Below are 25,957 nucleotides of genomic sequence, written 5' to 3'. Positions count from 1 at the left end.
GAGATCACTACAAGCTATATCTCATTGGAAATTTTAACAGTGTTTTATAAAATAAATTATGTAGAGAGAGTAATTGATTCATTTATGAAGAGAGTGTGCCTTAGGACATTTATATCCTGCTAAATGACACTGTCCCGCCAGCAGGACACCTACATCTACGTCAGTGTTTTGCATGTGAATTCTTATCTAATCAAGAAAAACTGTAAACTTTTGAAAGCTCCAAGAGTGTAGATTTAACTCAATAGGGTGTGGTGACACCTAAAGGGTTAAGTTAAACTATATTAGCAATCAGTATTGGAAATTATTGGGTATAAGTTGCAACATTATCAGTAAATAATCACTTTTGATGCTATGTGTGAGCAAAGATTAGGATTAACAGTATGATGTGTTTACTCCGTAATGTATTAATAATAATTAGCAAAATAATAATAAAAATAAATGATACAAATGTAGAGCTTGTAATGCACTGCAAGTTGCTTTAGATAAAAGCATCTGCCAAATGCATATATATATATATATTAAACGTCTTAAAATTGTTTCTGATCTGAAGTCATAACAAACACAAGAGCTAAGGAAAAGTTTAGTCACAGACAGTTCACCATAAGACTGACTGTAAAGTTAAAGAGAGATAATGTGTAAACCAGGCTGAGATTGATCTGAAAAACTAGGTCAACTCATCTGACACACTTTTAAAAATACTGACTCCATTTAACCAAAACAGGCCACAGCAATAGTGTACCATCTTAGCTTTTCAAACTAAATACAAATACTTTTAAATAAAAGCAAATACAGTGTGAAATGTTTTGGACCTCTGAAAAGCACTGTTAAAGACCAGACGTCGCACCATGAATTTAAAAACAGAACACATTATTTTCTATAAAGTATACACACACTGGAGGCGGCTGTCTTCTGTGATTCTGGACGCTATTTAAAACCCTGTCGCGCCACAGAGCGCCACTCACATAGTTTAACATTAAATAACATCATATTTGTCCCAAATCGTTAGAGATTTACATTGGCTGCTAGCGTATATTTTGCATCTTGAAGTATACACTATCTGACTAAGCTCGCGCTATTTAATGTGCACTTCTGGTGTACGATACCTCAGAGTTGTCTTAGACGCGATAAGGAGCTGTGCCCTTTAGACTTTATGAGCACTATGAGTAAAGGACCATTCGTACTATGGACGATAAGATAACTATATGGTTTTAAAAATCATTATAGATAAAAGAGAATAGCAGAGCTCACACCACAACTATAATGATAAAGATATGAGGAACGATATTGTTGGAATCAGTTTCAGAGCGATCTTTTATTAGCTGCTAAACAATAAAACATACTGGCAAACATAACCTCTTGCGGATTCCTGAATTTTGTTTGGCTATTGCTGATCGTGGGGCAGTTTTTAATGTCTGATTTAAAGACAGCAGCAGTTGGAAAGGATATTGATATAAGCTATTGATATAATACTTAAAGTTGTCATGAAATAAAAATTGCCAATTTATATTTTTATGTGTTTTATAAAAAAATTTGAACTGTTTATTATAAATGATGTAATTGGGCACATCAAATTTATAATCTTTAAAGACTTTTAAGAACGATGATCAAAATACATGCTGCGTCTTAACTGTTTGGGTGGAGGGATTGCTTCCTGGTTGCGTAAGTTTGGTAAATACGCGCCATCTGGTGGATAATAGCGATATTGCTGGAAAAACTCGTCATGGCAGGGAAAGAGTTAATCAAAAACACTTATCTCCTCCCCTTTTTGAAATAACCTCTCTTTAATTTGTCACGAGAAATGTTGCAAGGGCCGGGATATCGGAGACTCGTTTCTGCAGCGATTAGCAATTAGCAACCAACTTCTAACGAAGCAATCAGTTTTTGATGGATGAACTCAAGACCAGCCCTAAATTTTTACTTGGATATTAATCACAAAAGAAGACAATTGCAATTCCGTTTCATTGCGCCTTGAAAAGTATGAGGAAACTGGTAAGATGTATGTTCTGTATAACAGCGACGAACACATCTTCAGCTTTCATAGAGCGCAGCAAGCTTCGGCAATCAAAGTTTGGAGAATTTTTTTTACAATTAAAACGTAAAAAGCAAGAGCAGGACATCTAAATCCATTTTGTGGCAGTGCATGAGTTAAATAATGCTATTGTTAGTATGGATGCTGATATAGTAATCGTTATGGTTATCGTCATCGCCCATAGGTTACAATAAGATCTAGAAGGCTAAATGCTGTGAATTACAATAGAGGCATTAGGTACAATCATAAAATAACGTTTCTTTTTTTTTTTAAGTTAGTAAAAACAAACAACATGCCGAGTTGAAATAATTAAATATTGCATCGGTACGAACCAAGCAGACTTAAAATTTGTCATAATAACCTCTACACAACAAAATAAGTGTCAACTTTCTACATCAAAATAACAAACTATTGTCAAAATAAGATACTTACTCGACTAAAGCTGATGTAAGCATTGCAGTGAGAATAAATTTAGATACAAAGTAGAAAAAAGATGAAGTCAACTTGTCAAAGTTGACAAAATATAATGGCTGCGTCCAAAAACTCTAAATTGTGGCCTTCTGAGGAAGCATTCTGAGGCAGAAAGGCATGTCCGAATCCAATGTTAGGTTTACTTCCTGACTCCTGAGATCTGTGCGCATGGGGAACGTGATTGGTCAAGCCTGGTCTGGAGGACAAATTTAGTGCAAATAAATGTATATTTTCACTTTTTACACCTTTTAATTGCATTTCTAGCAAGAAATTATTATTGTAGTTTGCAAATGTGTGATTACTTATGACAAAGGCGCTCTCTGTTTATATTTCAAACACGCTGCCTTTGAAGTGTGTTTGAAAAAGTTTCTCCTAGCTGCTTTAATGCCTCCAAAGTCATTGCCTCATGAGACAGCAAGGCAACAAGTTTTGGACGCAGCCAATGTCAAAATAAAAACATACTAAGTGGATTGAGTTGAAATAACGAAATACTCAGGAAGAGCCGATCCGCGAGCTGCGTAGGGCCCCGCACCACGAGGGGGCCCCCCTTGTTTTTAACTTCATGCAGTGCTGCACAGACCAGCTGGTGAGTGACATCATTGTGCCGTGGGAGCCATTCGAAATTATAACAAGCAGTCTGATCTCACGATACTTTAATTACAGTTGTCAGTCCATCTATGCAGCTCCGCATGCGGTTGACACGCCTATCAACATGCGTCTTTTTTTGGATATTAAAGCTATCCGCCCGGAGCAGGAAAGACAAGATGAAGGTGAAGTAAAAAGATTAAGAACACAAAATTCCTATTTAGTCTTGAATAACCATACTGCAGTCCAAATCCCTAGATTCAGATTTAGTCCAGTGTGTTCTGTTAGAAATGCTTGTACACATTAATAATCAAAATCACATTAGGTCTAATGTTTGCATATTTAGAGAATGATTTATGTATTTTTGAGTCTGATCATGCCTTAGTTTTTTAACAAATTGGTAAATCTGTTTATCTGACAGCTATTTTGGTTTTATTTTATTCATAATTTTAAATGTCCCTGATAATCTACAGGTCTTAAAAAATAATATATTTGGCAGTAAACATGTGTCAATGTTATAATTAGGAAGTATTCTGATGAGTGTCACAGTAATGTACATGTGGCAAAAATGTATAGCTATAAGATAATATGCATTTTAGTTAACATTTAATTTATAGCTACATTTAAGCAGAGACAGTCAATGTTTTTTATGAACGCAATGACAGGGCCCCCTGAAAAAGTAGCTTAGGGCCCCCAGAAGGCCAGGATCGGCTCTGTACTCAGGTCTTCGTTATTTACAAAGTTAACGTTAAATTAACATGCAACAAGCAGACATACAGTAGAGTAGTAGACTGTGAATTCAGTCAAACTAAGCATTCAAGACAGACAAAAACTCAATGCACAAACTTCAACACAGCCACATGTAAACCTATTACGGCAATCCTGAGATCCAAAAGCTCGCTATTTCTCACTTTAACAAATTACTTTAAAACATCAACAACAAACTGATCAACCAGTAATGATGAAATGGAGGTGATGTTCACAACACCACCAGCAGCTGCCGCACTATTCAATTACTGCTTCCGATACAACCAATATAACGTTAAAATTAGATAAAAGTATAGTTTATTGAGTGAACTGCAGTGAGAAACATCCATCGTGAACACAAAACGACATTAGGGAATAAAAGGGTAAGGAAAAAATAACTGCGCAAGCTGCAAGGTGTGAAATTAGGCAACTTAAAAGAAGCAAAGCCTGAACCAGAACAAATCGAATAAAGAAAAGCAAAAAACGCAGTGACACTGTTATCAATGTTGCCCATTTTCCCATGATCCTCTATGGCCTGGTGCAGATGGTAAGAGGAGGGGTGGAAGGAGATTATTGTACACCAGATCCCATAATCATATTTCCAAGTGGTTATTAACCCTCATCACCTTCATTCCCCTGTGAGTGAGTGAGTGAGTGAGTAAATGAGTGAGTTTTTATTTTGGGCCTGGTACTGTACCGTCCTGCTGCTGGTGCTCCTGCCCCCGCCTGTGCCTCTGCTGCAGGCTTTTACGTTTGATGTAATCGTGGTCGACCGGAGTGACCGCATACGGGGGAGAACTCGCACCTGCCGCACCGCAGCCCGACATAGGATTCGCAGCGTTCGCCACGGACGTCACGGATGAGGTCATCAGCGGTGCCGGACAGCTGCTAACACCGGCCGAGGAGGAACGCGAGTCTTCATCATTCACAGAGGGAAGCTTTTCCCTATTGGGAGAAAACATGGAGGGTGTCTTAATTTTGGATATTGAGCATAAATGAAATTGAATTGATGATGTGTCATTTGTGTCATTTGTTAGCATACTTGTCGCTGCTGGTTTTTGGTGTGTTCTTCTCCTCCCCACGTGCAAAAGGTCCAACAGCAGCTTCGGCGAGCATGTTGAAGAACATTTCATAATCCAGAACGTGCTCACCTTCATCTTCTTCATTCTCCAACAATTTTAGAATGGTGGCACTTAGGCGGAAAAACAGCTGACCAATGGAAAATGTGGGATTATTAAGAGACAAACTTATTTAAGTTCTGATGTTTCAATGATCGGAAGTGTACTGTTTTGTCAGTGCAATACAATGTGAATGAAGCTTAATGCACTTCACACCTCTAGGGCCTCCATTGCAAGGTCAGGCGGGTTGTGGTAGTGGATTTTGCGCGGGTATCGGGCCGCTTCCTCATGCAGGTAATGCGCAGACTGGAGAAATATTACACATGGACTTTTACGTGAACGTACAGTCAGTAGTCGAGAACCTGTGACCTAGCTAATGAATGTCATGCATTATCAGTAACCAATCAAATTATCCAGTGGTCCAACCAATCACCTGTTTAAACAGCTGCAGGTAGTCTTTGGGTGGCTGTTTGCGCTTCTCTGCGATCTTTCCTAGCATGTAGTGTATGAGCCACTCTTCTTCATCGCCGTCACAGCGAGATGCGCTCTGGAAACACTGAGACGCCGTCTCCAACATCGAGTCCCTGCGCTCCTCCATCTATAACAAACGCACACACTCGCAATTTAATGACATTGAAAACAAGTACTCACTTTCAGACCAGAATACATTTACACACACACCTGTTTAGTCAAGTCTACGGGAAGTTCGAGTTTCCACTGTTTCAGTTGTCTGGAAGCAAACGAGTGCAAGGCATAGGACATGGTGCCATATTCGATCCATAGGGACAGGTTAGAGCCGTCTATCTCTAGGGCCCGTTTGAAACAGGTCAACACCGCCAGGGAGTTTTTCCAGATGGGCCCATCACTCCTAAGCTCATTGGAGTTCAGCTTGTCCTGGATACGACTGGCTCGTGCGAGAGCCATACCTGCCCATGAGTCGAACCTACATGTGAAGACCAAAAGATGGTAAAAACAATAGCATATAAACGTTGCCAAATCCATGATAACATCATGAATATTAGCTATTGTCATCAATTACTTTACAGACATATCTCCTTAAAGAGCCCATAATATGCAAAATCCACTTTTACAAGGTGTTTAGACATAAATGTTTGTTGGCTGTGTGTGAACATAACCACCCTACCAGTCTCTTTGGACATGCTGTTTTGATTCTCTTGTTAATGTGATGTCACACTGACAAAGCCCCACCCACAGCCACTGACTGACTGGTTAACCTCACCCATAAGCTTTTCTAAAAGCTGTTTGATTTCATGAAATCCTGCTATGCATATGAAGTAACCGTTTCATAAAAGCAATAAGCCCCGCGAAGCAGTGGTGATAGAGTGCATTTCCCTTCCCGTTAGGGCTGTCAACGAATATTCTAAATTCGAATACATATTCGAATAGTTAAAAAAAACGAATTTCGAATATAAAAATTAAAATTCAAATAAATTTTTTTTTTTAAAGCCCGCAGTAGTAGAGACGTGGCTGTCTTTTTTGTGAGTGGGCGCACTAGTGCGCATGGTTCAGGGACAGGTCACAGTAGTCACACTGTCTGTCACTGTTAAAAGTTGACGCGTCTTGCATGGAAGATTGCAGAAAGTCGACCGCAGCAGAGAAAGCAATTTTAACCCCCAAAAATCTAAAAAGCTATGTCTGGAAGTACTGTGGATTTTGGTCGGTAGGAGGTAAAATTGTTGAGCCGCGAGATAAAGTTGTTAGCATATTTGACCACTAGCAACATGATGTCACATCTCGAAAATGTGCACCCAAATGAGCATGGCATCCTGTACACACTGCATATGAATTTGTTTGTCACTTCAACTTTTAATGCCTTATCCTGTTCTGTACACAGACAGTTAAGTAATTTACGGGACTGACAATCGCATTCTACAACCACATCAACTCCCGCAAACTGCAGTGACAACCGCGTTTACAGAAACTTTGAATAGTGTGTAGCCTACATAACCGAACTGAACAACTAGTAGTTAATAAAGTGTTTAAACGTACATTATGGACATGACAGGTCTCTCTTCTGAAGAAATAAATTATTACAAGGGGGACCAGTCTTCTGTATGTGCGGTACAGAGAATGACAGAGGCACAAGCGTTTGCTGCTCCGTGTTGCCAGATCTTGTACTAAAAAAACAGCGAACAAGAAAATTCCAATAATAATCCGAAATAAATCCAAACACTTTACCTCAAAGATCAAAATATTGGGACCGGCACCTTCACATTAACAACACCAAAAACTTGATCACTTCATGAGCCAAAAGCCATAAACGGTTAAGCGCTAAAATGGTATGTGAGTACAAAAAAGACCTGTAGAAAAGAGGACCTGGCAACACTGCAAGAGCGCGCGCAGCCTCACAAATGCGTACAATAGACAACGTCAAGACGGAGGTTTAATACAAAACATAATAATGCTGTTAAATTATTTTCATCAAGCTGTGAGTGATAAGCACGTGAGACGGCAGGCCGTTGCTATGGTTATCTCCGTGTCAATCATCACATTTTCACATTTAAATGCGGTTGTCACTCCTGAAAGTTTGCAGTGTGTAAGTTACGAGACCACAATGTGGAACTCCAGTTAAACAGTCACGTCTTAACACTTAATTTGCATCGACCGCCACAAGCTCTTTGTCTGCAACACGACAAGAGGTCATAACGGAGAAATTAATTTAATTCATTTGTAAGGACATGAGACCGATCAGTTTCGTGGATGGAGCAGGCTTCAGGGAGTTTTGTTAAGCAATGTAACCGAGGTACCATATCACTTTGATGTCTCTTGATTTACTTGTTTTGTGTATGTAATATACGTTGTCAAATATGTTTAAACTTAAATAGACTACCTATACAAGTAGTTATGTCTCTTTATATTAATTTGTCCTGTTATTGACGTAATGTGTCGTTAAACGTCCTTAACGTCGTTGAAAAAATGGGCAACCAGATATTCGAATAGTTTGAATATTCGTGGGTTTTTTAGGGAGAATATTCGAACGTCATTTTTTAGCAATTTTGACAGCCCTACTTCCCGTCGTGCCTAACAACACACCTTAGCTGTTATAAAATGCACTGGTAACCCACTGCTTCTTGGGGCTTATTGCTTTAGCATACAGTTATAAACTTCTCTTCATGTACTATTTTGCACATGATTTCAAATGACATCATACAAACCAATTTTGGTTTTTTTCCACATTTAAGGGGAACATTTTAATTACCGCAACGTGTCCATGACTGGATTTGGGTTCTTTGACATGGAAATATTTAAAATTAAAAAATCTAAAAAATAAAAAGCTTCAGTGCATGTTATAGATGCTTTCAGCAGTACCAACATATACACGCAACTTTCGTGGTCATCACGTAACTTCCGGAAAAACTCTGCGAAGGATAAATAACAACAAAGTTCTTTAAAAATAGTTTCTTTATATAGCAAGCAAAATAAACAACACGTAGAATACATAGGAACCCAAAACATATGTTATTTTCGTATTTGTTTAAAAGTTCCGTTTCAGCAACTAGTCAAACCAATAAACAAACAGAAACCGGAAGTAAAATTCGGACCAGACGCTTATCGCGTCACCGCACGTGTGCCCGCTGAAACGGTCTACACTTTAAACATTTACAATAAAGAAACATGTGGTATTTGGTGATCATTGGTAAATGTAGAGACAATACTAAGGAATATAAATGTGTCCAAGACTAATTTTCTCATCCTCCGCAACAATTTTCAATCATTGTTTAAGCCCTTAATGAACTAAAAATTTTTTACAAAAAAAATTGTTTGAAGGGACATAATTGACTGTGAGACTGAAGATGGCTACCAGGTAAGCAGTTCTTATTTTTTCTCTCCAGATAAAAGTTGAAATTTTGTTTGTCATAGTACCTAGACCACTTTTTAGTTCTCATTACCGAAACATGAGTTTGTAAATGCATATATTTAATGTAATATGTTGCGGTAATGACAATTTTTGATAATGATAATCTAAAACATTTAAATAATTCTATAGGAAATATTTTTTAAATCTTCTAAAAATAATGGTTATAGTAAGTTCAGACCTTAATCTTATATGTGCAAAAAATTTGACTTCAAGGGCTTTTTAAAAAATCTGATGCTGGACACCAATGTCTGGATTTCGTGAGACTCACCCAAATGTGTTTCTTAGCACATTGTAGCATTAATGCAGCTAAGATAATATTGGCGCAAACTTTATTCACAGGAAGCAGATCTATTTTTTACCGCAAGCAGTAGCTCATTTGCATTTATATGTACATACATAAAAACAATGCTTTTTTGCTCTCACCCAAATAGGGGCATTTTAGACATGCCGTAACAAATGATCTGTGCTGAAACTTCACAGACACATTCTAGCCACCCCTGAAACACCTTAGATCTTGTAAAATAGGTCATGATATTGGTCCTTTAAAATTATTCAACTGATACGCAGCACATGGGCTCATTGTAGGTCAAAGTATTGGCTGTTAGTCTCCACTTAGTGTTTCCCACAAGCTTACTGCTTATTTGTGGTGGCACATTCGCCAGGGGGATGGGTGAATAATGGGTCAATACGCGCTAGAGAAGAAGTACAATTTACACATTTAGCTTGCTTCAGGAACAGTGGCAGCCGGTGACTTCTTTGGCCCTTTACGTCAAAAAATGTGTTGGGTGCGTCATGTCAAAATAAGTGGCTGCTGCAGATGCTTCGAAGGGGTTTACAATAAAAGAGACGCTCACTTTTGCAAGATTCTTACTTAATCTCATGTGTAATCAGAGTTTAGTGTTAAGTGAATGCCTTGCAAGTATTTTGTGAACGTGCGTATCTCTTTTATCATAAACCCTTTCGGCATAAGTGCGGCAGGCACGTATTTTGACGCATGAAGCACATGGTTCATGCACAGGTATTATTACTATGAATCGTCCCAGCCCTTTTTGAAAGACAAATGCTAAGTTGTAACAGACCTGTTGGGGCACACGCAGATGTCGTGCATGTAGAACTTGATGGCTTTCGACTGCTCTTTGTTTTTAAAGTGGTAGTCTGCCAGCAGATAGTACAGCTCATTAACCACAGGGGGCGCTGGGGGAACTCCATCTGGGAGCGCCGGGACCTTAAAGACAAATGAACTTTCAGCAAAACCTGCTGAACTTTTTGAATATATGAAAAATGACCAAAATTCTGCATTTTGACGAAAAGAAAACAGCACTCATGCTCATACCTTGACAGATCCTCCTTCTATGTAGGCCGACACATCATCGACAGAAAGCACAGGGCCGTCGTTGCGTGGGATTATTCCAGAAAGTCTTCTTAGCAGGTTGGCGAGATCTGCTGAGACAGTGCTGGTCTTATAGCTGTCAAACTCTGGCAGGGTCTTGGGTTTGAAGTACTCAAACATAGAGACGGCATCACTCCAATGCAACTCCACCTGGAGCAGAGAGAAAAGAGCTGTTGAGGTGATAAAAAACACTGATTTGTTTTAAAAGTGAGGACATGGCAGATGTTTTAAATGGAGAAGATTGGCTCTGCTAAACCATCACTGCAGGGAAGACTTTACTTTCAACTGCAGATCTACTGTGAAGTTTAAAGGTGCTCTAAGCGAATTCACGCGTTTTAGACCATAAAACATTTTTTGTTACATACAGCAAACATCTCCTCACTATCTGCTTGCTGCTTTTCCGCTAGTCAAACTGTAAAAAATGCGATCTCTGTAGACAGCCTAGGCTCCACAAACTGCAATAAAACAAAGTGGCCAAACCTACAAACAGAAACCATAACAAAGAGTTCCAGCCAATAAACGACAAGAAGGATTTGGGGGTGGGGGTTGGGCGCGTTCATGAAAGCACGGAAGAGTGGGGGAGGAGTTAGCTACGCTCCGTTTGTTTGAAAACAGTTTAAACATCAACAAAAAGTAACATCACACAGATTCGCTTAGAGCGAATTTAACAGGTTTGTTTTTACTATCAACAAACGTCTGGGCATTAGATTAAAAAAGGTGCATTTAGTTATTTTCACTGAAAGATTAATAGAAATAAAAATTCTTAAATATATACAGTGGCAAGAAAAAGTATGTGAACCTTTTGGAATTTCATGGTTTTCTTAATAAAGGTCATAAAATGTGATGATCATCTAAGTCAGTGTTTCTCAAACTTTTTCTGCCATTCCCCACTTTGGAGGTAGGGAAGAGTTCCAAGCCCCACCTGTCCCAATCGCCCGAACAAAATCGTAATCAGCTAGGCTTTAAGTTACCGCGTGACATTTTCTACAGTCTGATTAATTTAAGTTTGAAGCTAGGTTTATGTTTAAATGTGCCGTTTTGAGTGTGGTCAATAAATAATTGAATTAATAGATTTTCTCCCATTTTTCACACCCCACTTGTAATGTTCCTATTCCCCACCAGTGGGGCCCGCCCCACACTTTGAGAAACACTGATCTAAGTCAAGGGTATTGACAAACATAATGTGTCTAAAAATATTAACACAAAAAAAAAGCTATTTCATGCCATTCTGTTGTGGACTTGCTCTGGTGTTTTGGGTCGTTGTCCTGTTGCATCACCCACCTTCTACAAGTTTCAGCTGACATACAAACACTCTCACATTATCCTGAATAATTGTCTGATATACTTGGGAATTCATCATCTTCTCAATTATTGGAAGCTGGCCAGGCCCTGATGCAGCAAAGCAAGCTCAAATCATGATGTTTCCTGCACTATAATTTACAGTTGTTTTCGTGATGATATGCCGTGCCCTTTCTATACACCAGATGTAGTGTGCATTTTTCCAAATCGTTCAATCTTAGTTTCATCTGTCCACAAAATATTTTGCCAATACCACCGTGGAGTGTCAATTTGCTCTTTTGCAAACTTCAGGCAGGCAGCAATGTTCCTTTTAATAAGCACTGGCTTCCTTTATGGTGTCCTGCTGTGGATACCCTGCTTGTTTAGTGTTTTACGTATTGTAGACTCATAAACAGAGATGTTAGCAAGTTCTAATGATGCCTTCAAATCTTTGGATGTCATTCAGGGTTGTTTCTTTACCTCATCGATGAGTCTTCGTTGTGATCTTGGTGTCATTTTGGGGCTGTTTACACTTGGTATTAAGATGTGTTTTCATCGATCGGATCACAAGTGGACAAGAGAGACACATTATGTTTACACCTGGTATTTAAATCCGTCTCTTTTGTCCACTTCCGACCGCTTCTGTCCTGAATACTGTGAGGGGGTGGTCTATGAGACAGTGGGCGAGTCTCTCTGCTGTCATTCAAACCCAAGCGGAAGTAATGATGAGTTTATATGGACGCAAACTAATATTATGTCGGAGTCCACTGCTTGTTTAGCAAGTAAACATGCTGCACAGAGTTTTGTACGTGTGTATGTAAGAGCTTTCTCTGAATTTACAGCGCAATTGATGAAATATGACTGTGCAACTTTCACACGCTTTCAAAACGAAACTACGGAGATCAGCCGCTTTAGTTTTATCAATGAAAGGCTAAAAATAGCGCTGTTCACCGTATGTTCACGCCTGAAGTCAAAAAAAGACGTACAACTTGTGTTTAGTACCTCAGATAAGATAAATGGGCGGAGAGAAGGCGGTCGCGTGTGGCTGTTCGAACACATTCAACCACATATGCGTTCGGCAACTCCAAAGCGATCCGATCGAAAGTGGTTTCGACTACCTCTAGATGTGGTTGAAAGTGGTCGAAAGTGGACGAGCTCAAAACGTTTTGAACACCGTTTACAACCTGACATTAACGTCATCCACTTGTGATCCGATCGACGAAAACGCATGTTAATGTCAAGTGTAAACAGCCTCTTTGACTGTGCGCTCACTTCTTGGTAGAGCACAACTGTCCCAAAGCGTCTCCATTTGTTGATTGTTTTCCTAACTGTAGACTGGTGAATTTCTAAAGTCTTTAAAATAACTTTGTAACCCTTTCCAGCTTTATGTAAAGAAACAATTATTGATTGTAGCTCCTCTAAAAGCTCTTTTTGGTGAGGCATGGCTCACATAAGCGTGTTCTTCTTGTGCAGAGCAAACTCCAAAAATTTGAGTGCTTTTATCAGTCAAAGTAGCTTTAGGAGCCACACCTCCAAACGTATTATCTTAACCAGACTCCAGGTGTGCTGAAACCACCTGCAATGCTGCATTTACACCAATCACCAGTGATTTCTATGAAAAGACGCGTTGACGCGTCTTCGTGGCGCGGATGAGGCGTTTGGCGCAGCACAGTAGCCGCAATTCCGCCTCGTTCACGCAAATTGAGCGTATGCCGCGGCATGCGCGAATGGTGCTTTTTGTGCATTTTGCGTTTGATGCGAATTTGCGGCTGACACCCGAATTGAAAAATTAGAACTTTGGCGGATTTTGCGCCGCGTTAACCAATAAGGAGCCTGCTTGCTGCCGTGGCGGTGGCCCCGATTGAGCTTCATTCAACATGAAGGAACGCTTGATATTGTCCTTAAGCAGTCACCCATAGCTACGACATAAGTTCTTATTTCTAAAGAGACAGGAATAAAAAGGACATCGCTTGGAAGAGCATCAGTGAGGACATTAGGCAACCTGGTAAGTTGTAATACACGTTTCACTTTTGAGTAACGTGACGTTTATCAACACATGCCATTTATTTTACCTTTATAGTAAATTGACCAAATACAAACCATTAACTCTCTTGATAAATGCACATCAACATCAGCCATCTTGCAAACAGACAAACGCATAAACGCCGATTTTGCCTCTGACGCGCGTCAAATGCTTGCTTTTTCCGCGCGTCTACTTTGCTCTAGAAGTGTGAATGCATTCAAACTGTTCAAGCGGCAAACTAGGTGCGGTAGACGCGATTTTTACGCCTCGATTTTTAATGCGGTTGGTATAAACGCAGCATAAGACTCCAATTAGCTTTTTTGAATGTCATTAACTCAAGGGTTCACATACTTTTTCTACAAGCACTTTTTTGGTTGTTCTCAATAAAGACACGAAAGGTCAGATTTTTTTGTGTAATTATTTTTAGACACATTATGTTCTTCAATACCCTTGACTTCAGTCAGATCACATTTTATGACAAATTTATTCAGAAAACTATGGAATTCCAAAAGGTTCACATACTTTCTCTTGCCACTGTACATGACTATATGTGCATTTATATATCGATAATAATTACACACAGCACATACACATATGTTATGCAAACACAAACATTTATTTTGTATGTGATTAATCGCGATTAATCGTTTGACAGCCCCATTTGAATAACATGATAGGACACAAATATGTCATGGCAAATGTGACGGACATGGAGGTAGATCGAAAGCTCAAGATCATCGTTTTGATACGAGCACAACTGAGACGTTTTAACTGGGAAAATGAGAGACATTATCAGACCTTCTCTCCCACAGAGGAAAATAATGTGAACACAACAGCAGGCGTGCAATAATATTCTGCACACTTTTTCGATATCAGACAGATTTTGGGCTACACTGAGGAGTGACAAAAGAAGGAATAATCAGTCCCATCTGAACAGCTGAAAACGCAATTTACCGGCTCAATGCCAATAACAGGGATGAAAAGCTGTGCCGATTCGTTTGAAAGTATTAATGTACACTGCATGGTCAGTAAATTGAAAGAAATTAAAATGATCTCTAAATGAGAGGATGGTTGGTTAAGTTTGTCATGCAAAATTAAGCAAATATTACATTAATTATACACCCTTCCTGTATATGTACACAATATCTTAACATCCTTGTCCAATAAAAAATCCTTATACTTTCTAGCATACTGTACGTAGTAGGGCTGTCATAATATCAGACTTTCACTATCATATACTACAAACTTTGATTGTTGTGGTTGTTTTTACTTCAAAACTGTCTAACTCAGTCTAAGAGCAGTTTAAGCAAGCTTCCAACAAAACAAACACAAATGGCATCTACATTGCAGACTGTATTTTCTCTAAAGACACGAATAAATGTATGCAGCACACTCCAGTATGGTGCTGTGGCTGTAGTCACATTATTCCTTGTGTAAAAGCAGTGCTGCATAATGAGAGTATGTGGGTGTTCAAATGATCGATGTAACTCTGGCTGGCAGAATATAATCAATCATCAGATTATTGCTGAATCAGACCGACGTTCTGCTCTACACACCAGCCAGCCACATTTATTAGCGCAGCTCTTTCTCTGTTTTAAACAAACCTCACAGAGAACATAAAGAGCGCCAGAGGGGCTAAAGAGCTGTACTGTCAAGAGTCTTGTAAGAAAAAGACAATTCGCTCATCATTTACACCTGTGCTGTTATTTGTTCACAGAGGAACACGGAGGTGGAGATGGTTATGCAGCTCTTAAGGCTCATTATAGTTTTGCGTATGTCCTACAGCATAGTCTCGATGGCGTACACTACACGTCAGTATATACTTTGTCGTCGTGCAATTGCACATGCAGACCGCTAGCAAGCAGTATCCACGCGTGTAACCCACAATAGCAGAAGAACCAGCAGCTTGTTGTGTATAATTTGAAAAAATGTAGACAGAGACTTGTGTTGCAGTTTGAGTTAAATCACTCCTCAACTTGGTCCATCTTTGCTTTTACTGTTGCAAGAGGAAATGTCTATGACGAAATGTGATGCAGAATTTTTTTATCTGACAGGAGGGGTTCTAGCGGACCAATCAAATTGCTTGCGGTTCATGTAGAACGGGCGCACCGTTACATTTTTGGTGAGGTGCACGTCAGGCTACGCTGTGCTTTCGCCGTAGAATCTCCGCATGACTATAAGTTACACTTTACCCCTATTCGGATGGTTATTGTTTTTCATGAGGATGTCTATAAAAATATATTTGCATGTCGGATGAAGATCAATTTGCAGTGGATGTGCGAGTTTATAATTCAAAACACCTGGAAATGTGCTGCACGTGTGGTTAGTTAGCTTACATGATCAGTTGCATGACCTGGATACTTGATTAAATGTACAGTGAGGAAAATAAGTACCTGAACACCCTGCTATTTTACAAGTTCTCCCACTTAGAAATCATGGAAAAATCAAATTGTCATCGTAGGTGCATGTCCACTGTGAGAAACATAATTTTTAAAAAAATCCAGAAATCACAATGTATGATTTTTTTTAAATATTTATTTGTATGATACAGCTGCAAATAGGTATTTGAACACCTGTCTACCAGCTAGAATTCTGTCCCTCAAAGACATGTTAGTGTGCCTTTAAAATGTCCACCTCCACTCCATTTATTATCCTATATTAGATGTACCTGTTTGAGGTCGTTAGCTGCATAAAGACACCTGTCCACCCCATACAATCAGTAAGAATCCAACTACTAACATGGCCAAGACCAAAGAGCTGTCCAAAGACACTAGAGACAAAATTGTACACCTCCACAAGGCTGGAAAGGGCTACGGGGAAATTACCAAGCAGCTGGGTGAAAAAAGGTTCACTGTTGGAGCAATCATTAGAAAATGGAAGAAGCTAAGCATGACTGTCAATCTCCCTCGGACTAGGGCTCCATGCAAGATCTCACCTCGTGGGGTCTCAATGATCTTAAGAAAGGTGAGAAATCACCCCAGAACTACACGGGAGGAGCTGGTCAATGACCTGAAAAGAGCTGGGACCACCGTTTCCAAGGTTACTGTTGGTAATACACTAAGACGTCATGGTTTGAAATCATGCATGACACGGAAGGTTCCCCTGCTTAAACCAGAACATGTCTAGGCCCATCTTAATGACCATTTGGATGATCCAGAGGAGTCATGGGAGAAAGTCATGTGGTCAGATGAGACCAAAATAGAACTTTTTGGTTATAATTCCACTAAATGTGGAGGAATAAGAATGAGGAGTACCATCCCTAGAACACCATCCCTACTGTGAAGCATGACAGGCACTGTATTAAGGAGAGGATGACCGGGGCCGGTATTGAGAGATTTTGGGGAACAACCTCCTTCCCTCAGTTAGAGCATTGAAGATGGGTCGAGGCTGGGTCTTCCAACATGACAATGACCCGAAGCACACAGCCGGGATAACCAAGGAGTGGCTCTGTAAGAAGCATATCAAGGTTCTGGCGTGGTCTCCAGATCTAAACCCAATAGAGAATCTTTGGGGGAAGCTCAAACTCCATGTTTCTCAGGGACAGGCCAGAAACCTGACTGATCTAGAGAAGATCTGTGTGAAGGAGTTGGCCAAAATCCCTCCTGCAGTGTGTGCAAACCTGGTGAAAACTACAGGAAACGTTTGACCTCTGTAACTGCAAAGAAAGGGTACTGTGCCAAATATTAACATTGACTTTCTCAGGTGTACAAATACCTATCTGCAGCTGTATCACACAAACAAATAGTCAAACAATCATACATTGTGATTTCTGGATCCCTCTTTATTATTATGTCTCTCACAGTGGACATGCACCCACGATGACAACTTCAGACCCCCCCACGACTTCCAAGCGGGAGAACCTGCAAAATAGCAGGGTGTTCAAATACTTATTTTTCTCACTGTATATGGAATATTGTTGTGTAATTCAATTCATTTATTAATAAAATTGTATTTAGTACTTATTGCTGCTTATAGACATCTGCGTGACTTTATTCTATTTATTTATATCAGCTTCCACTCGCTGTAGTGGAGCGATGATGAAACTTTGTTCCCATATACTTCTCATCATTTCAGTTATGAATGTGTCAATGTTTAAAATGCATGCAAAGAAAGACACTTCTCAAGTGCAGAATAAATTTAGTGGTCTAAAAGAAAGTGCAGAATGACTTTTGCATTGATCCCTTTTATAAACTCAGAGTTCTGGATTCGGGCAAAAATCAATTTAGCAAACAACCTTGGTGTTTGTAAAAAAACATGAGGTAATTCGGCTAGGATTTTTTACGTGGATAGTCGGAGAAAAACACTACTGGATTCGGACGGCAATAAAATCCCTCTTTATATGATATATACACCTTACCTCCCCCCATGAGATTATTAGCGTCCGAATAGGGTTAATTTATAGCGAAAAACAACACTCAGCATAAAAGCACAAAAGTATTTGTCCATGCACCATACTTTGTGTAAGAAACAAACTGAAATATGGGGATTTTGGGGCACTCTTTGTCTTGTCTAAAAACTGTAAAACTATATATTAGTTTAAAAAAAGTATCAACAAAAGAAAACAAGCTCCTCACAGGGGCATGAGGGTAATTTATTAGTTAATTTTTATTAGTTTTGTTATTTATTTGTTTATTTTAATTACAACTCTCCTTCACACAGTTGTAATGTTTCTCATATGTGTGTGTGTTACTTACCTGTGGGGCAGAATGTTCCTCAAGATATCGAGCTTTGCTCTTTTTGCTGGGATACGCATACAGACAGTAAAAACACTGCTCTAGCGCCGTCTCCAGATCTTCTTTATACGGCAGTTTCTCATGTCCTGAAAGCTTTTTCTGTAATACACTTACCTAAACATACAAACACACACAGCACAAAGAAGAAAAATCATAAGACAGTTCATGCTATGCAGAAACCGAGTTGAAATAACGTTAGGGTGACAACCTACTACGAAGCATTGAAACATGTACATGAAGAATGAGGGGTGTAAACACTTACAAAGAATTTAAGCACAGCTCCATCAGAGTTGCAGCACCAGGAGCGGCGTCCCAGGTATTCATGCGCCGTGTTTAATAGCATGAGAGACGAGGGCAGCAATGGAGTATCATCTTCTACACAACAAACGCAACTAAGTACTGTATCAAAAGTACCAGAACAAACTATTCAAATTGAACTGATTTTACCTTCATCATCCTCATCTGCAACGTGCTGGCGCAGCATGCAGTCAAACGCTGCCTCTTCCTGTTTGATGAGATGGTACAACAGAATCCATGGCAACAGCGAAGAGAAATGTGCCTCTTTGGGGTCATCAGGTAAAATCATACTGCTGGCTATCAACTAAATGGAGAATATACACAAACATGACCATCAAAAAACACGGGTATGACGCACAAACTCGAACACCCGGTTAATTACACACACACCTGTATGAGGTTGTTGGCGAGACGTGGCAGGTTTGTGGAGCGCGGAGTGTTGCTGAGCAGCTCGGGTTTGTCGGCGATGCAGCTTTCGATGCCCTTCAGCAAGGCTGTGATGGTGGTCACCCACTCCTCCTTAGTAGAGGGGCTGCTGGGTAATGTGGAGTTAAGGTGCTGCATAGCCTCATTGAGAGACACTTCAGACGTTTCCAGGCATAGGCTGTAGTCTTTAAGCCGAAGCAGGGAACTCTGGGGATAAAACAAGACGATAGATATGGGGCCGAATGCATAAATGAAAAATGCCCAATTTTACCCAGAAACCCACTCACTTATGATTGACAGGAAATATTTGGCCATGAAAATATGCCGTTTTTAAGCCACAGGTGAACTTATTAATCAATATCAATATCTCTGCAATGTTAAATCCATTAAATATTATGTTAAAATGTGTTATGCATATGCAGCGTTATAAAGTGTTAATGTTCTACCTGTAACAGTAACAGCTGGGCCGGTCTCTCAGGAGCAGAGCTGATGTAATCTAATGGTTTGATTCGTGCCGAGCTGGGACCAAAGCTCAGCGTTGGCTGCAGTAAACGGATCACGGACTGATAATCTCCGCTGTTAAACAGTCTCTGGATCTCCTCTAGAGACTGACATCGCTCTAGAGACTTCAGCTTCTTCTCAATCTAGACACAGCAATGACACATAAGCATTATCTATTTGTCTATATTTAAAGGAACAATATGTATATCAATTAATCATAAAATGACCCTGATGTGTCAGTCACTAGACATTAAGAAATCATTTTCATTTCTAATACTTATATCACTGACAACAGTGGTCTGGCCAGAATATTGCCATTTTAAAAGTGGAGTTGCAGCCCTCAACTGATGTTTATGTTGGCATGTTGTGTATTGGCCACCAGTTGTGTGATTGCAGTACCAGTTTTAGCCACAAATTTTGTGATTGCAGTACCAGTTTTGGTCACAATCCTACATACTGTTCCTTTAAAAAGGACATCAATGCAAACTGTAATATCCTTGCTCTTTAATAACAGTTTACTAATGTAAACATACTCTCTAACAATGCACAGTTTCTTCCCCAAACCATCTATAAAAACAAAGCTACAAGAACAGATAATACAAAAACATGTAATCATGTTATGGCCAAAACTGACACATGAACACCTGTGTCGTATATCCTTTGGCTGTCAAAATAACAATAATAAAGAAATAACACAAATGAATCCATTCCATATTGACCTGGAAACGTTCTAGCCACCATTCGACTGTAAAATAAAGGAGGGAGATGAGAACGCGCTGGCTGTGACTGGATCATTGGGGCTGTTAACACTTGGGTGGACGAGAGAGACACATTACGTTTACACCTTTACGTTTACGTTTAGAGATAAGTACATTGTGTGAAAAATACCACGTTTTTTTACACGTGAAACATGAACAAATGTTATATTGTGCACTGTAAACACAATCAAAAGCACGTCTGTGATTTTGGTATTTGGTTGATTCTCACGAAACCATTGAAACACCACGGCACTAATGATTTTAGCTTTAAAATGTGTAATATAGTAACATTAAAAAGCATCAGAATTAACACAATACTGTGTTCTACCTTGCACAATGTGTGATTTCAACATAAGAATTTATAATTGTAAATTTTATCTCATTTTCTGCTGAAATTCTCTTTACCGCAATGTGTCCGGCTGTGTTTGAACATGCGTTATGTTGTAATTTAATCAAATGAACACAAAAATATTAAGAAAAAAAATAAATGGATGTTTTGCTAGACTACTTTAGATGACAGAAAAAATATTTACTGAATATTCATGTATAATAATAATGAAGAAAAATTAGGAAAATGATGTGTCCATGCCTGATGTTCTCATCCTCCGCAACACTTTTTGAGAACAGTTAAAGCACACATACAGAATTTAAATAAAGTTTGATTTTGAGTGACCAAGCACATGGACCAGTTACTTCAAGATGGCTACCAGGTAAGATCATTTTTTTTACAGTTAATTTGAAATATTGTCTTGTCAGAATGCTTACACGACATTTTGATTATCATTACCGCAACAGATGCTTATTAAATGTTAATTTAATTAATAGAAGCATAATACTTTGATTTTAAATTCATGTGCAGAATCTCCAAATTATGTTCTTTCAGGTTTGTCATGTCACTTTGAAAATATGTCAGTGTTGATGTTTTCTGACTGTTGCGGTAATGAGATTTTTTAGGACTAATTATTTAAATTATGTTACAAAAAGTGTTAAATGATAAGTAAAAGTTTTTAAATGAATGTTCCCATTTACTCCAGACTTTGTTTTTCAATGTCTGGTGGAAAAAAAGTACATTTAAGCAAGTTTTACATTTTCATGCTTGACATTTTTAAAACCAAGTTTTCGTGAGAATCACCCATTTAAATCCATCTCTTTTGTCCACATTCGACTGCTTTTGTCCTGAATACTGTGAGGGGGTGGTCTGTCGAGACGGTGGGTGAGTCTCTCCGCTGCCATTTAAATGCGAGCGGGAGTAATGATATGAAGTTTATATGAACGCAAACTAATATTATGTCGGAGTCCCCTGCTTTTGTTTAAGTAAACATGCTGCACAGTGTTTTGTACAAGCATATGTTAGAGCTTTCTCTGGATTTTCAGCGCAATTGATGAAATAGGATTGTGCAACTTTCACACGCTTTCAAAATGAAACTACTGAGATCAGCCGCTTTAGTTTTATCAATGAAAGGCTAAAAATAGCGCTGTTTGTTCGCGCCAGAAGTCTGAAAAGACGTAAAACATTGTGTTCAGTACCTCAGATTAGATAAATGGGCGGAGAGAAGGCGGTCGCGTGTGGCTGTTTGAACACATTCAACCACATGTGCGTTTACACTATAAAAGCAATCCAATCGAAAGGGTTTTCGACTACCTCTGAATGTGGTTGAAAGTGGTCGGAAGTGGACGAGCTCCAAAGTTTTGAACAGCCTCATGGATCGGAACATAAACTTATAAAAACTGTCTGATGGAAGTGATGATAAAAATAAAGTTGTCTGCAATGTCTGAAGCAAGGAATTTGCATATCGGCAGAGTTCGTCCACTCTAAAGTACCACATCAATGCACAGCATCCAAGAACGTCCCGCAATACCAAAGTTAAAGGGGCTGATTTTTTATTTAAGGCTTATGTTCAATTGCACAAAAAGCCCTGCAATTGATATTGCACTGTTAAACTTTTGGTAAATAATCTTCCTAAAGCACTTTTGAATTTATTTCCTTAGCATATTACTATAGGTCATTTTGTTGATTTGTTATGGCCATTATTTAAACAGTGAAAATACTGTAATAATAAAAGAGTTTTCGAACTTCAATGTCACTAATGCTGATTATTCATTGATTCATTTAAATTGAAATATTTAATACTTTAAAAGCAAAAATGATGTATGGGATTAATTTAGATTAATCACAGAGTATGTAATTAATTAGATAAAAAATTTTAATCGATTGACGGCCCTAGTATATACCAAATTCCCTTCTGGAAAACACTTGGGGGGCAAAGGGGAGACATGGCCGCCCAGAAAGAATTTGTGCCCCCCAGTTTTCTCAATTGCACAGCTTAATTCAGTCAAATACTTTGATATAACGATTTCAGTAATAACGTGTATAACTGAATTTATAAATAAAAAATGAGCTGGCCTACATGAAGGCGGAGTGCAATTTAGCGACCTAGGTGGCGAGAGACAGAGAGAGCCGAGAGACGAGTATAAAGTCACTCCAGTTTGCTTTTGAGGTAGTCCAGTCAGAACAGGGAAAAATCCAAAGATAAGAGTAGGTGAGAAGTCAGACGGGCAGCAGAGAGATAAAAGAGTCATTCAGGAGCATAGACAGCAGAGAGAGGGACAAACCAGGAACACCATCAATGCCGAAAGGAGATCCATATGTTGAGCGGAGACACATAAAATGCAAAAAACTATCAAAGATATTACTTTCCCAACATTTCTTTCATTGTTGTTAAAAGTATTGCTTATTACTGTTCACAAAGCAACAGTTTTCTTTTCCTCTCCTTTTTTATTAAATCCTAATTATATTTTCCACACATTATAATGCCTCCATAATAAAAAAAAAAGAGTTGTAGGCTTCTAGATGCTTTACTTCTGTTTCTTCGGTACTTTAATTTACTTTTATTATTGAAGCAATTTAGATGTGCTTTTGTCATTTTATTATTATAATATACTTAGGTTTAATTTGATATTATTTATATTAATTAAGTTTTTTGTTTTTAATTCAGTTTAGGCTTTGACGTTTTTCCCAGTTAATTCAGTGCTTCAACTTAAACTTATTTCAGTCACATTGTTTTTGCAGGAGACTGGAGTCCCGGACAAACGGCAGTCTTGATGTTCAGTTTTATTAAAGGCCCAGTTCTTTCTGTTTTTTTTAACCCTAGTTAGTGTGTAATGTTGCTATAATAGCATAAATAATACCCGTAAAATGATAAAGCTCAAAGTTCACTGTCAGGCGATATATTTTCTTTAACAGAATTCCCCTTTTAAAGCCTACAGTGAATGTCCGGTTTGGACTACAGCCCTCTTTTTCCTGCTTTAATGACGTCTATAGTAGAGTTTTTGACTGAACTCCGCCCACAGGACCAGCTAAGCTAACGGCAAGCTAAGCTTCTGTTGAATCACAACACACTAAGCAAACTACACAATCAGAACTCGATACGCATTTCTGAAGGAGGGACTTCACATAAGGAAGACATCAGCCTGTTTTGAAGACAGTGAAAACAGCTATACAGATAAGTCAATTGTGTGAAAAATACCACATTTTTTTACACGTGAAACATGAACACGTTATATTTCGCAATGTAAACACAATCAAAAGCACTATTCGGACGGGATAATTTTTTCAAACGACGTTTGAGTTTCAACGTGTCACCCAGGACGTCTGTGATTTTATGTTCAGACTTGGACGGGATTAAAATTCTCAGGCTATTCCAGAGATGGGAGTATCTGTTTCATGCGTTTGGGCGTTGCAGAAGATCACATGCTCTGGATACGCGTCTTTGTAAGGTTTGATATTTTGCTTTAAAGCGTAACTAAACCCCTGGTCAGAGCCTGACTCCGCCCACTGGCAATATTTGAAAAATGCAAGAAAAGTTGGCAGATCCCAACGGAGATAGAGGGGACAAACTAAGCTCATACCAAGTGTGTGGTGAGATCGTAACAAGGGCGTGGTGAGCTTGAACCTGCTTACGTCACGAGTCATTTTTTGGACCCAACATCCAATAGGTAAATTCAACTGCAGTAGCCACCGTTCAACCTGAAGAGGGCAGCACTCAGACGTTTTTACACCATATATTGCAGTATTGAAACACTTTATATCCAAATGTCAAAAAACTTACTAAAATCAATGAACAGCACTAATAAACCATCATTCTTATAGATAAGTAACTTAAAAAAGTTGGTTTAGGGTTTAGTACTCTTTAAATGTAAAATTATTACAGAACATGTCATTTATTAATTTAATTTTAACTAATCAAAATAACTTATACAAATCCTATAGAATTAGCCTACATGTTTAAAATAACTAGCTGCTTATAATAAACCCAAAGAAATGAAGAAATAATGAGTATTAAAAATGTATTATCTTTATTATTTAACATTTCCATTCCAGAGTGAAACAAAATAAGGTTGAGTTTACTTTACTGAAATTATAGCAGCTGTGTCTTAACAGTGTATGATTTTAGTCTCATCGTGATTTAAAGCAACACCAAAGAGTTTTTTTTACCTTAAAATAACGTTTCCAAAAAAGTTTCAGTGGTTCATCCACACAAAACAGGGTGAATGGCACTTTCACATTCGCTTTGCAGCCCTCTATCGGCCAAAACCGCACTAAAAAAGTTTCCAACCGTTGGGTAGTGGTCCTGTAGTTCGAGTGAAAACTACAAAAACTTGCTTTACGGCAGACCTACAATCCAATCAGAGCCAGCTATGCTGCAGTATTTACGACAGTGGTAATGAACAATTACGCTTCTAACCTGTAGGGGGAGCAAAGAGCCAGAGTTCTTTAGTGTTGCTTTAATTATTTTATTCTGCGGAATGGAAAAAACATTAATATATGAGTGAATGGCATTCAGGAAGTACAATATACGCGCGTTAGTAAGACCTTACGGCAGATCACGTTGGCCAAAACACGAAAAGAACTGCGTTTTTAAAAGATATTGCGGGCAAACACATACTCAGAGGACTGCGAAAGTCGCCACCGTGACTGGCGCGAGTTTGACGAAAAAACAGTAGGTATATTGCTCTGGAATTTTTACAGAGGTCTTCTGAGAAAAACACAGACATGGCCGATTCAGATGAGATTAAAAACACAGAGGACCTCTGAGAAGCATGATTTTCTCAGAGGTCCCCCTGTAAAACTAATCCAGTCCGAATAGGGCTAAAGCTTCAAAAACACAGAAAGGACGGGACTTTATTAAAAGTCTAAATTAATCTTCGCAGTTTGCTTTTGTGTCTTCTTTTCCCATGATGACAGCGACAACAACATTACTAGCTTGTGTGATTTGCAGTTAAGGCACAAATGTTTAAAACCTCGCAGGCTGAAACGCCACCTATGTCGCTGAATTACACTGCGCCGTTTTTCATTTGTGCATGGAAATAATTGAGAGAGAGAGAGAAAGAGGAAAATCAATCATAAATCGTGACACTAAAATATCTAAATTTGACCTACTTTTAAACAATGTTGCTTTATTTAAGTTTTCACCTTATGTCTGCCTGTCTGGCTTTCGAGGTCATAAAATAAACCCTTTAAAGAAAGTGGTTCTGGTTGGTAATAGGGTTGTGCCGATAGACGATATCATCGTCCATCGTGATGGTTGACTGACATCACGATGGAGAGACACCATCGTGATGCCACGCCCCCTCCCCACTCCGCTGCGAGTCGACATACACTTACTCTCTTCTATATAGACTATAGTTAACCTAATATCTTTGCGTGAATTGCTCTATAAA

General features: G+C 38.8%; 1 protein-coding gene across 5 annotated transcripts in view; it reads right to left on the bottom strand.

The window, feature by feature from the left end:
* cabin1 (calcineurin binding protein 1) overlaps positions 1-25,957 on the bottom strand; it is a 121,169-nt gene that overhangs the window by 79,104 nt on the left and 16,108 nt on the right. For 3 of the 5 annotated variants that reach the window (XM_073867552.1, XM_073867549.1, XM_073867551.1), the window contains exons 16-27: positions 19,424-19,621; positions 18,942-19,184; positions 18,702-18,855; positions 18,517-18,629; positions 18,216-18,368; positions 10,164-10,370; positions 9,910-10,055; positions 5,632-5,893; positions 5,384-5,548; positions 5,167-5,256; positions 4,875-5,041; positions 4,530-4,777 (exon numbers count right to left, since the gene is read on the bottom strand). In XM_073867552.1, coding sequence (XP_073723653.1) covers positions 4,530-4,777; positions 4,875-5,041; positions 5,167-5,256; positions 5,384-5,548; positions 5,632-5,893; positions 9,910-10,055; positions 10,164-10,370; positions 18,216-18,368; positions 18,517-18,629; positions 18,702-18,855; positions 18,942-19,184; positions 19,424-19,621 — 2,146 coding nt within the window. The remainder of the gene's footprint in view (positions 1-4,529; positions 4,778-4,874; positions 5,042-5,166; positions 5,257-5,383; positions 5,549-5,631; positions 5,894-9,909; positions 10,056-10,163; positions 10,371-18,215; positions 18,369-18,516; positions 18,630-18,701; positions 18,856-18,941; positions 19,185-19,423; positions 19,622-25,957) is intronic. The other 2 variants (XM_073867550.1, XM_073867553.1) reach the window with 2 other exon arrangements.

The sequence above is a fragment of the Misgurnus anguillicaudatus genome, chromosome 5 (genome assembly GCF_027580225.2).
Source record: "Misgurnus anguillicaudatus chromosome 5, ASM2758022v2, whole genome shotgun sequence".
NCBI classification, from domain to species: Eukaryota; Metazoa; Chordata; class Actinopteri; order Cypriniformes; family Cobitidae; genus Misgurnus; species Misgurnus anguillicaudatus.
This window is presented reverse-complemented; position numbering and strand designations above follow the sequence as displayed.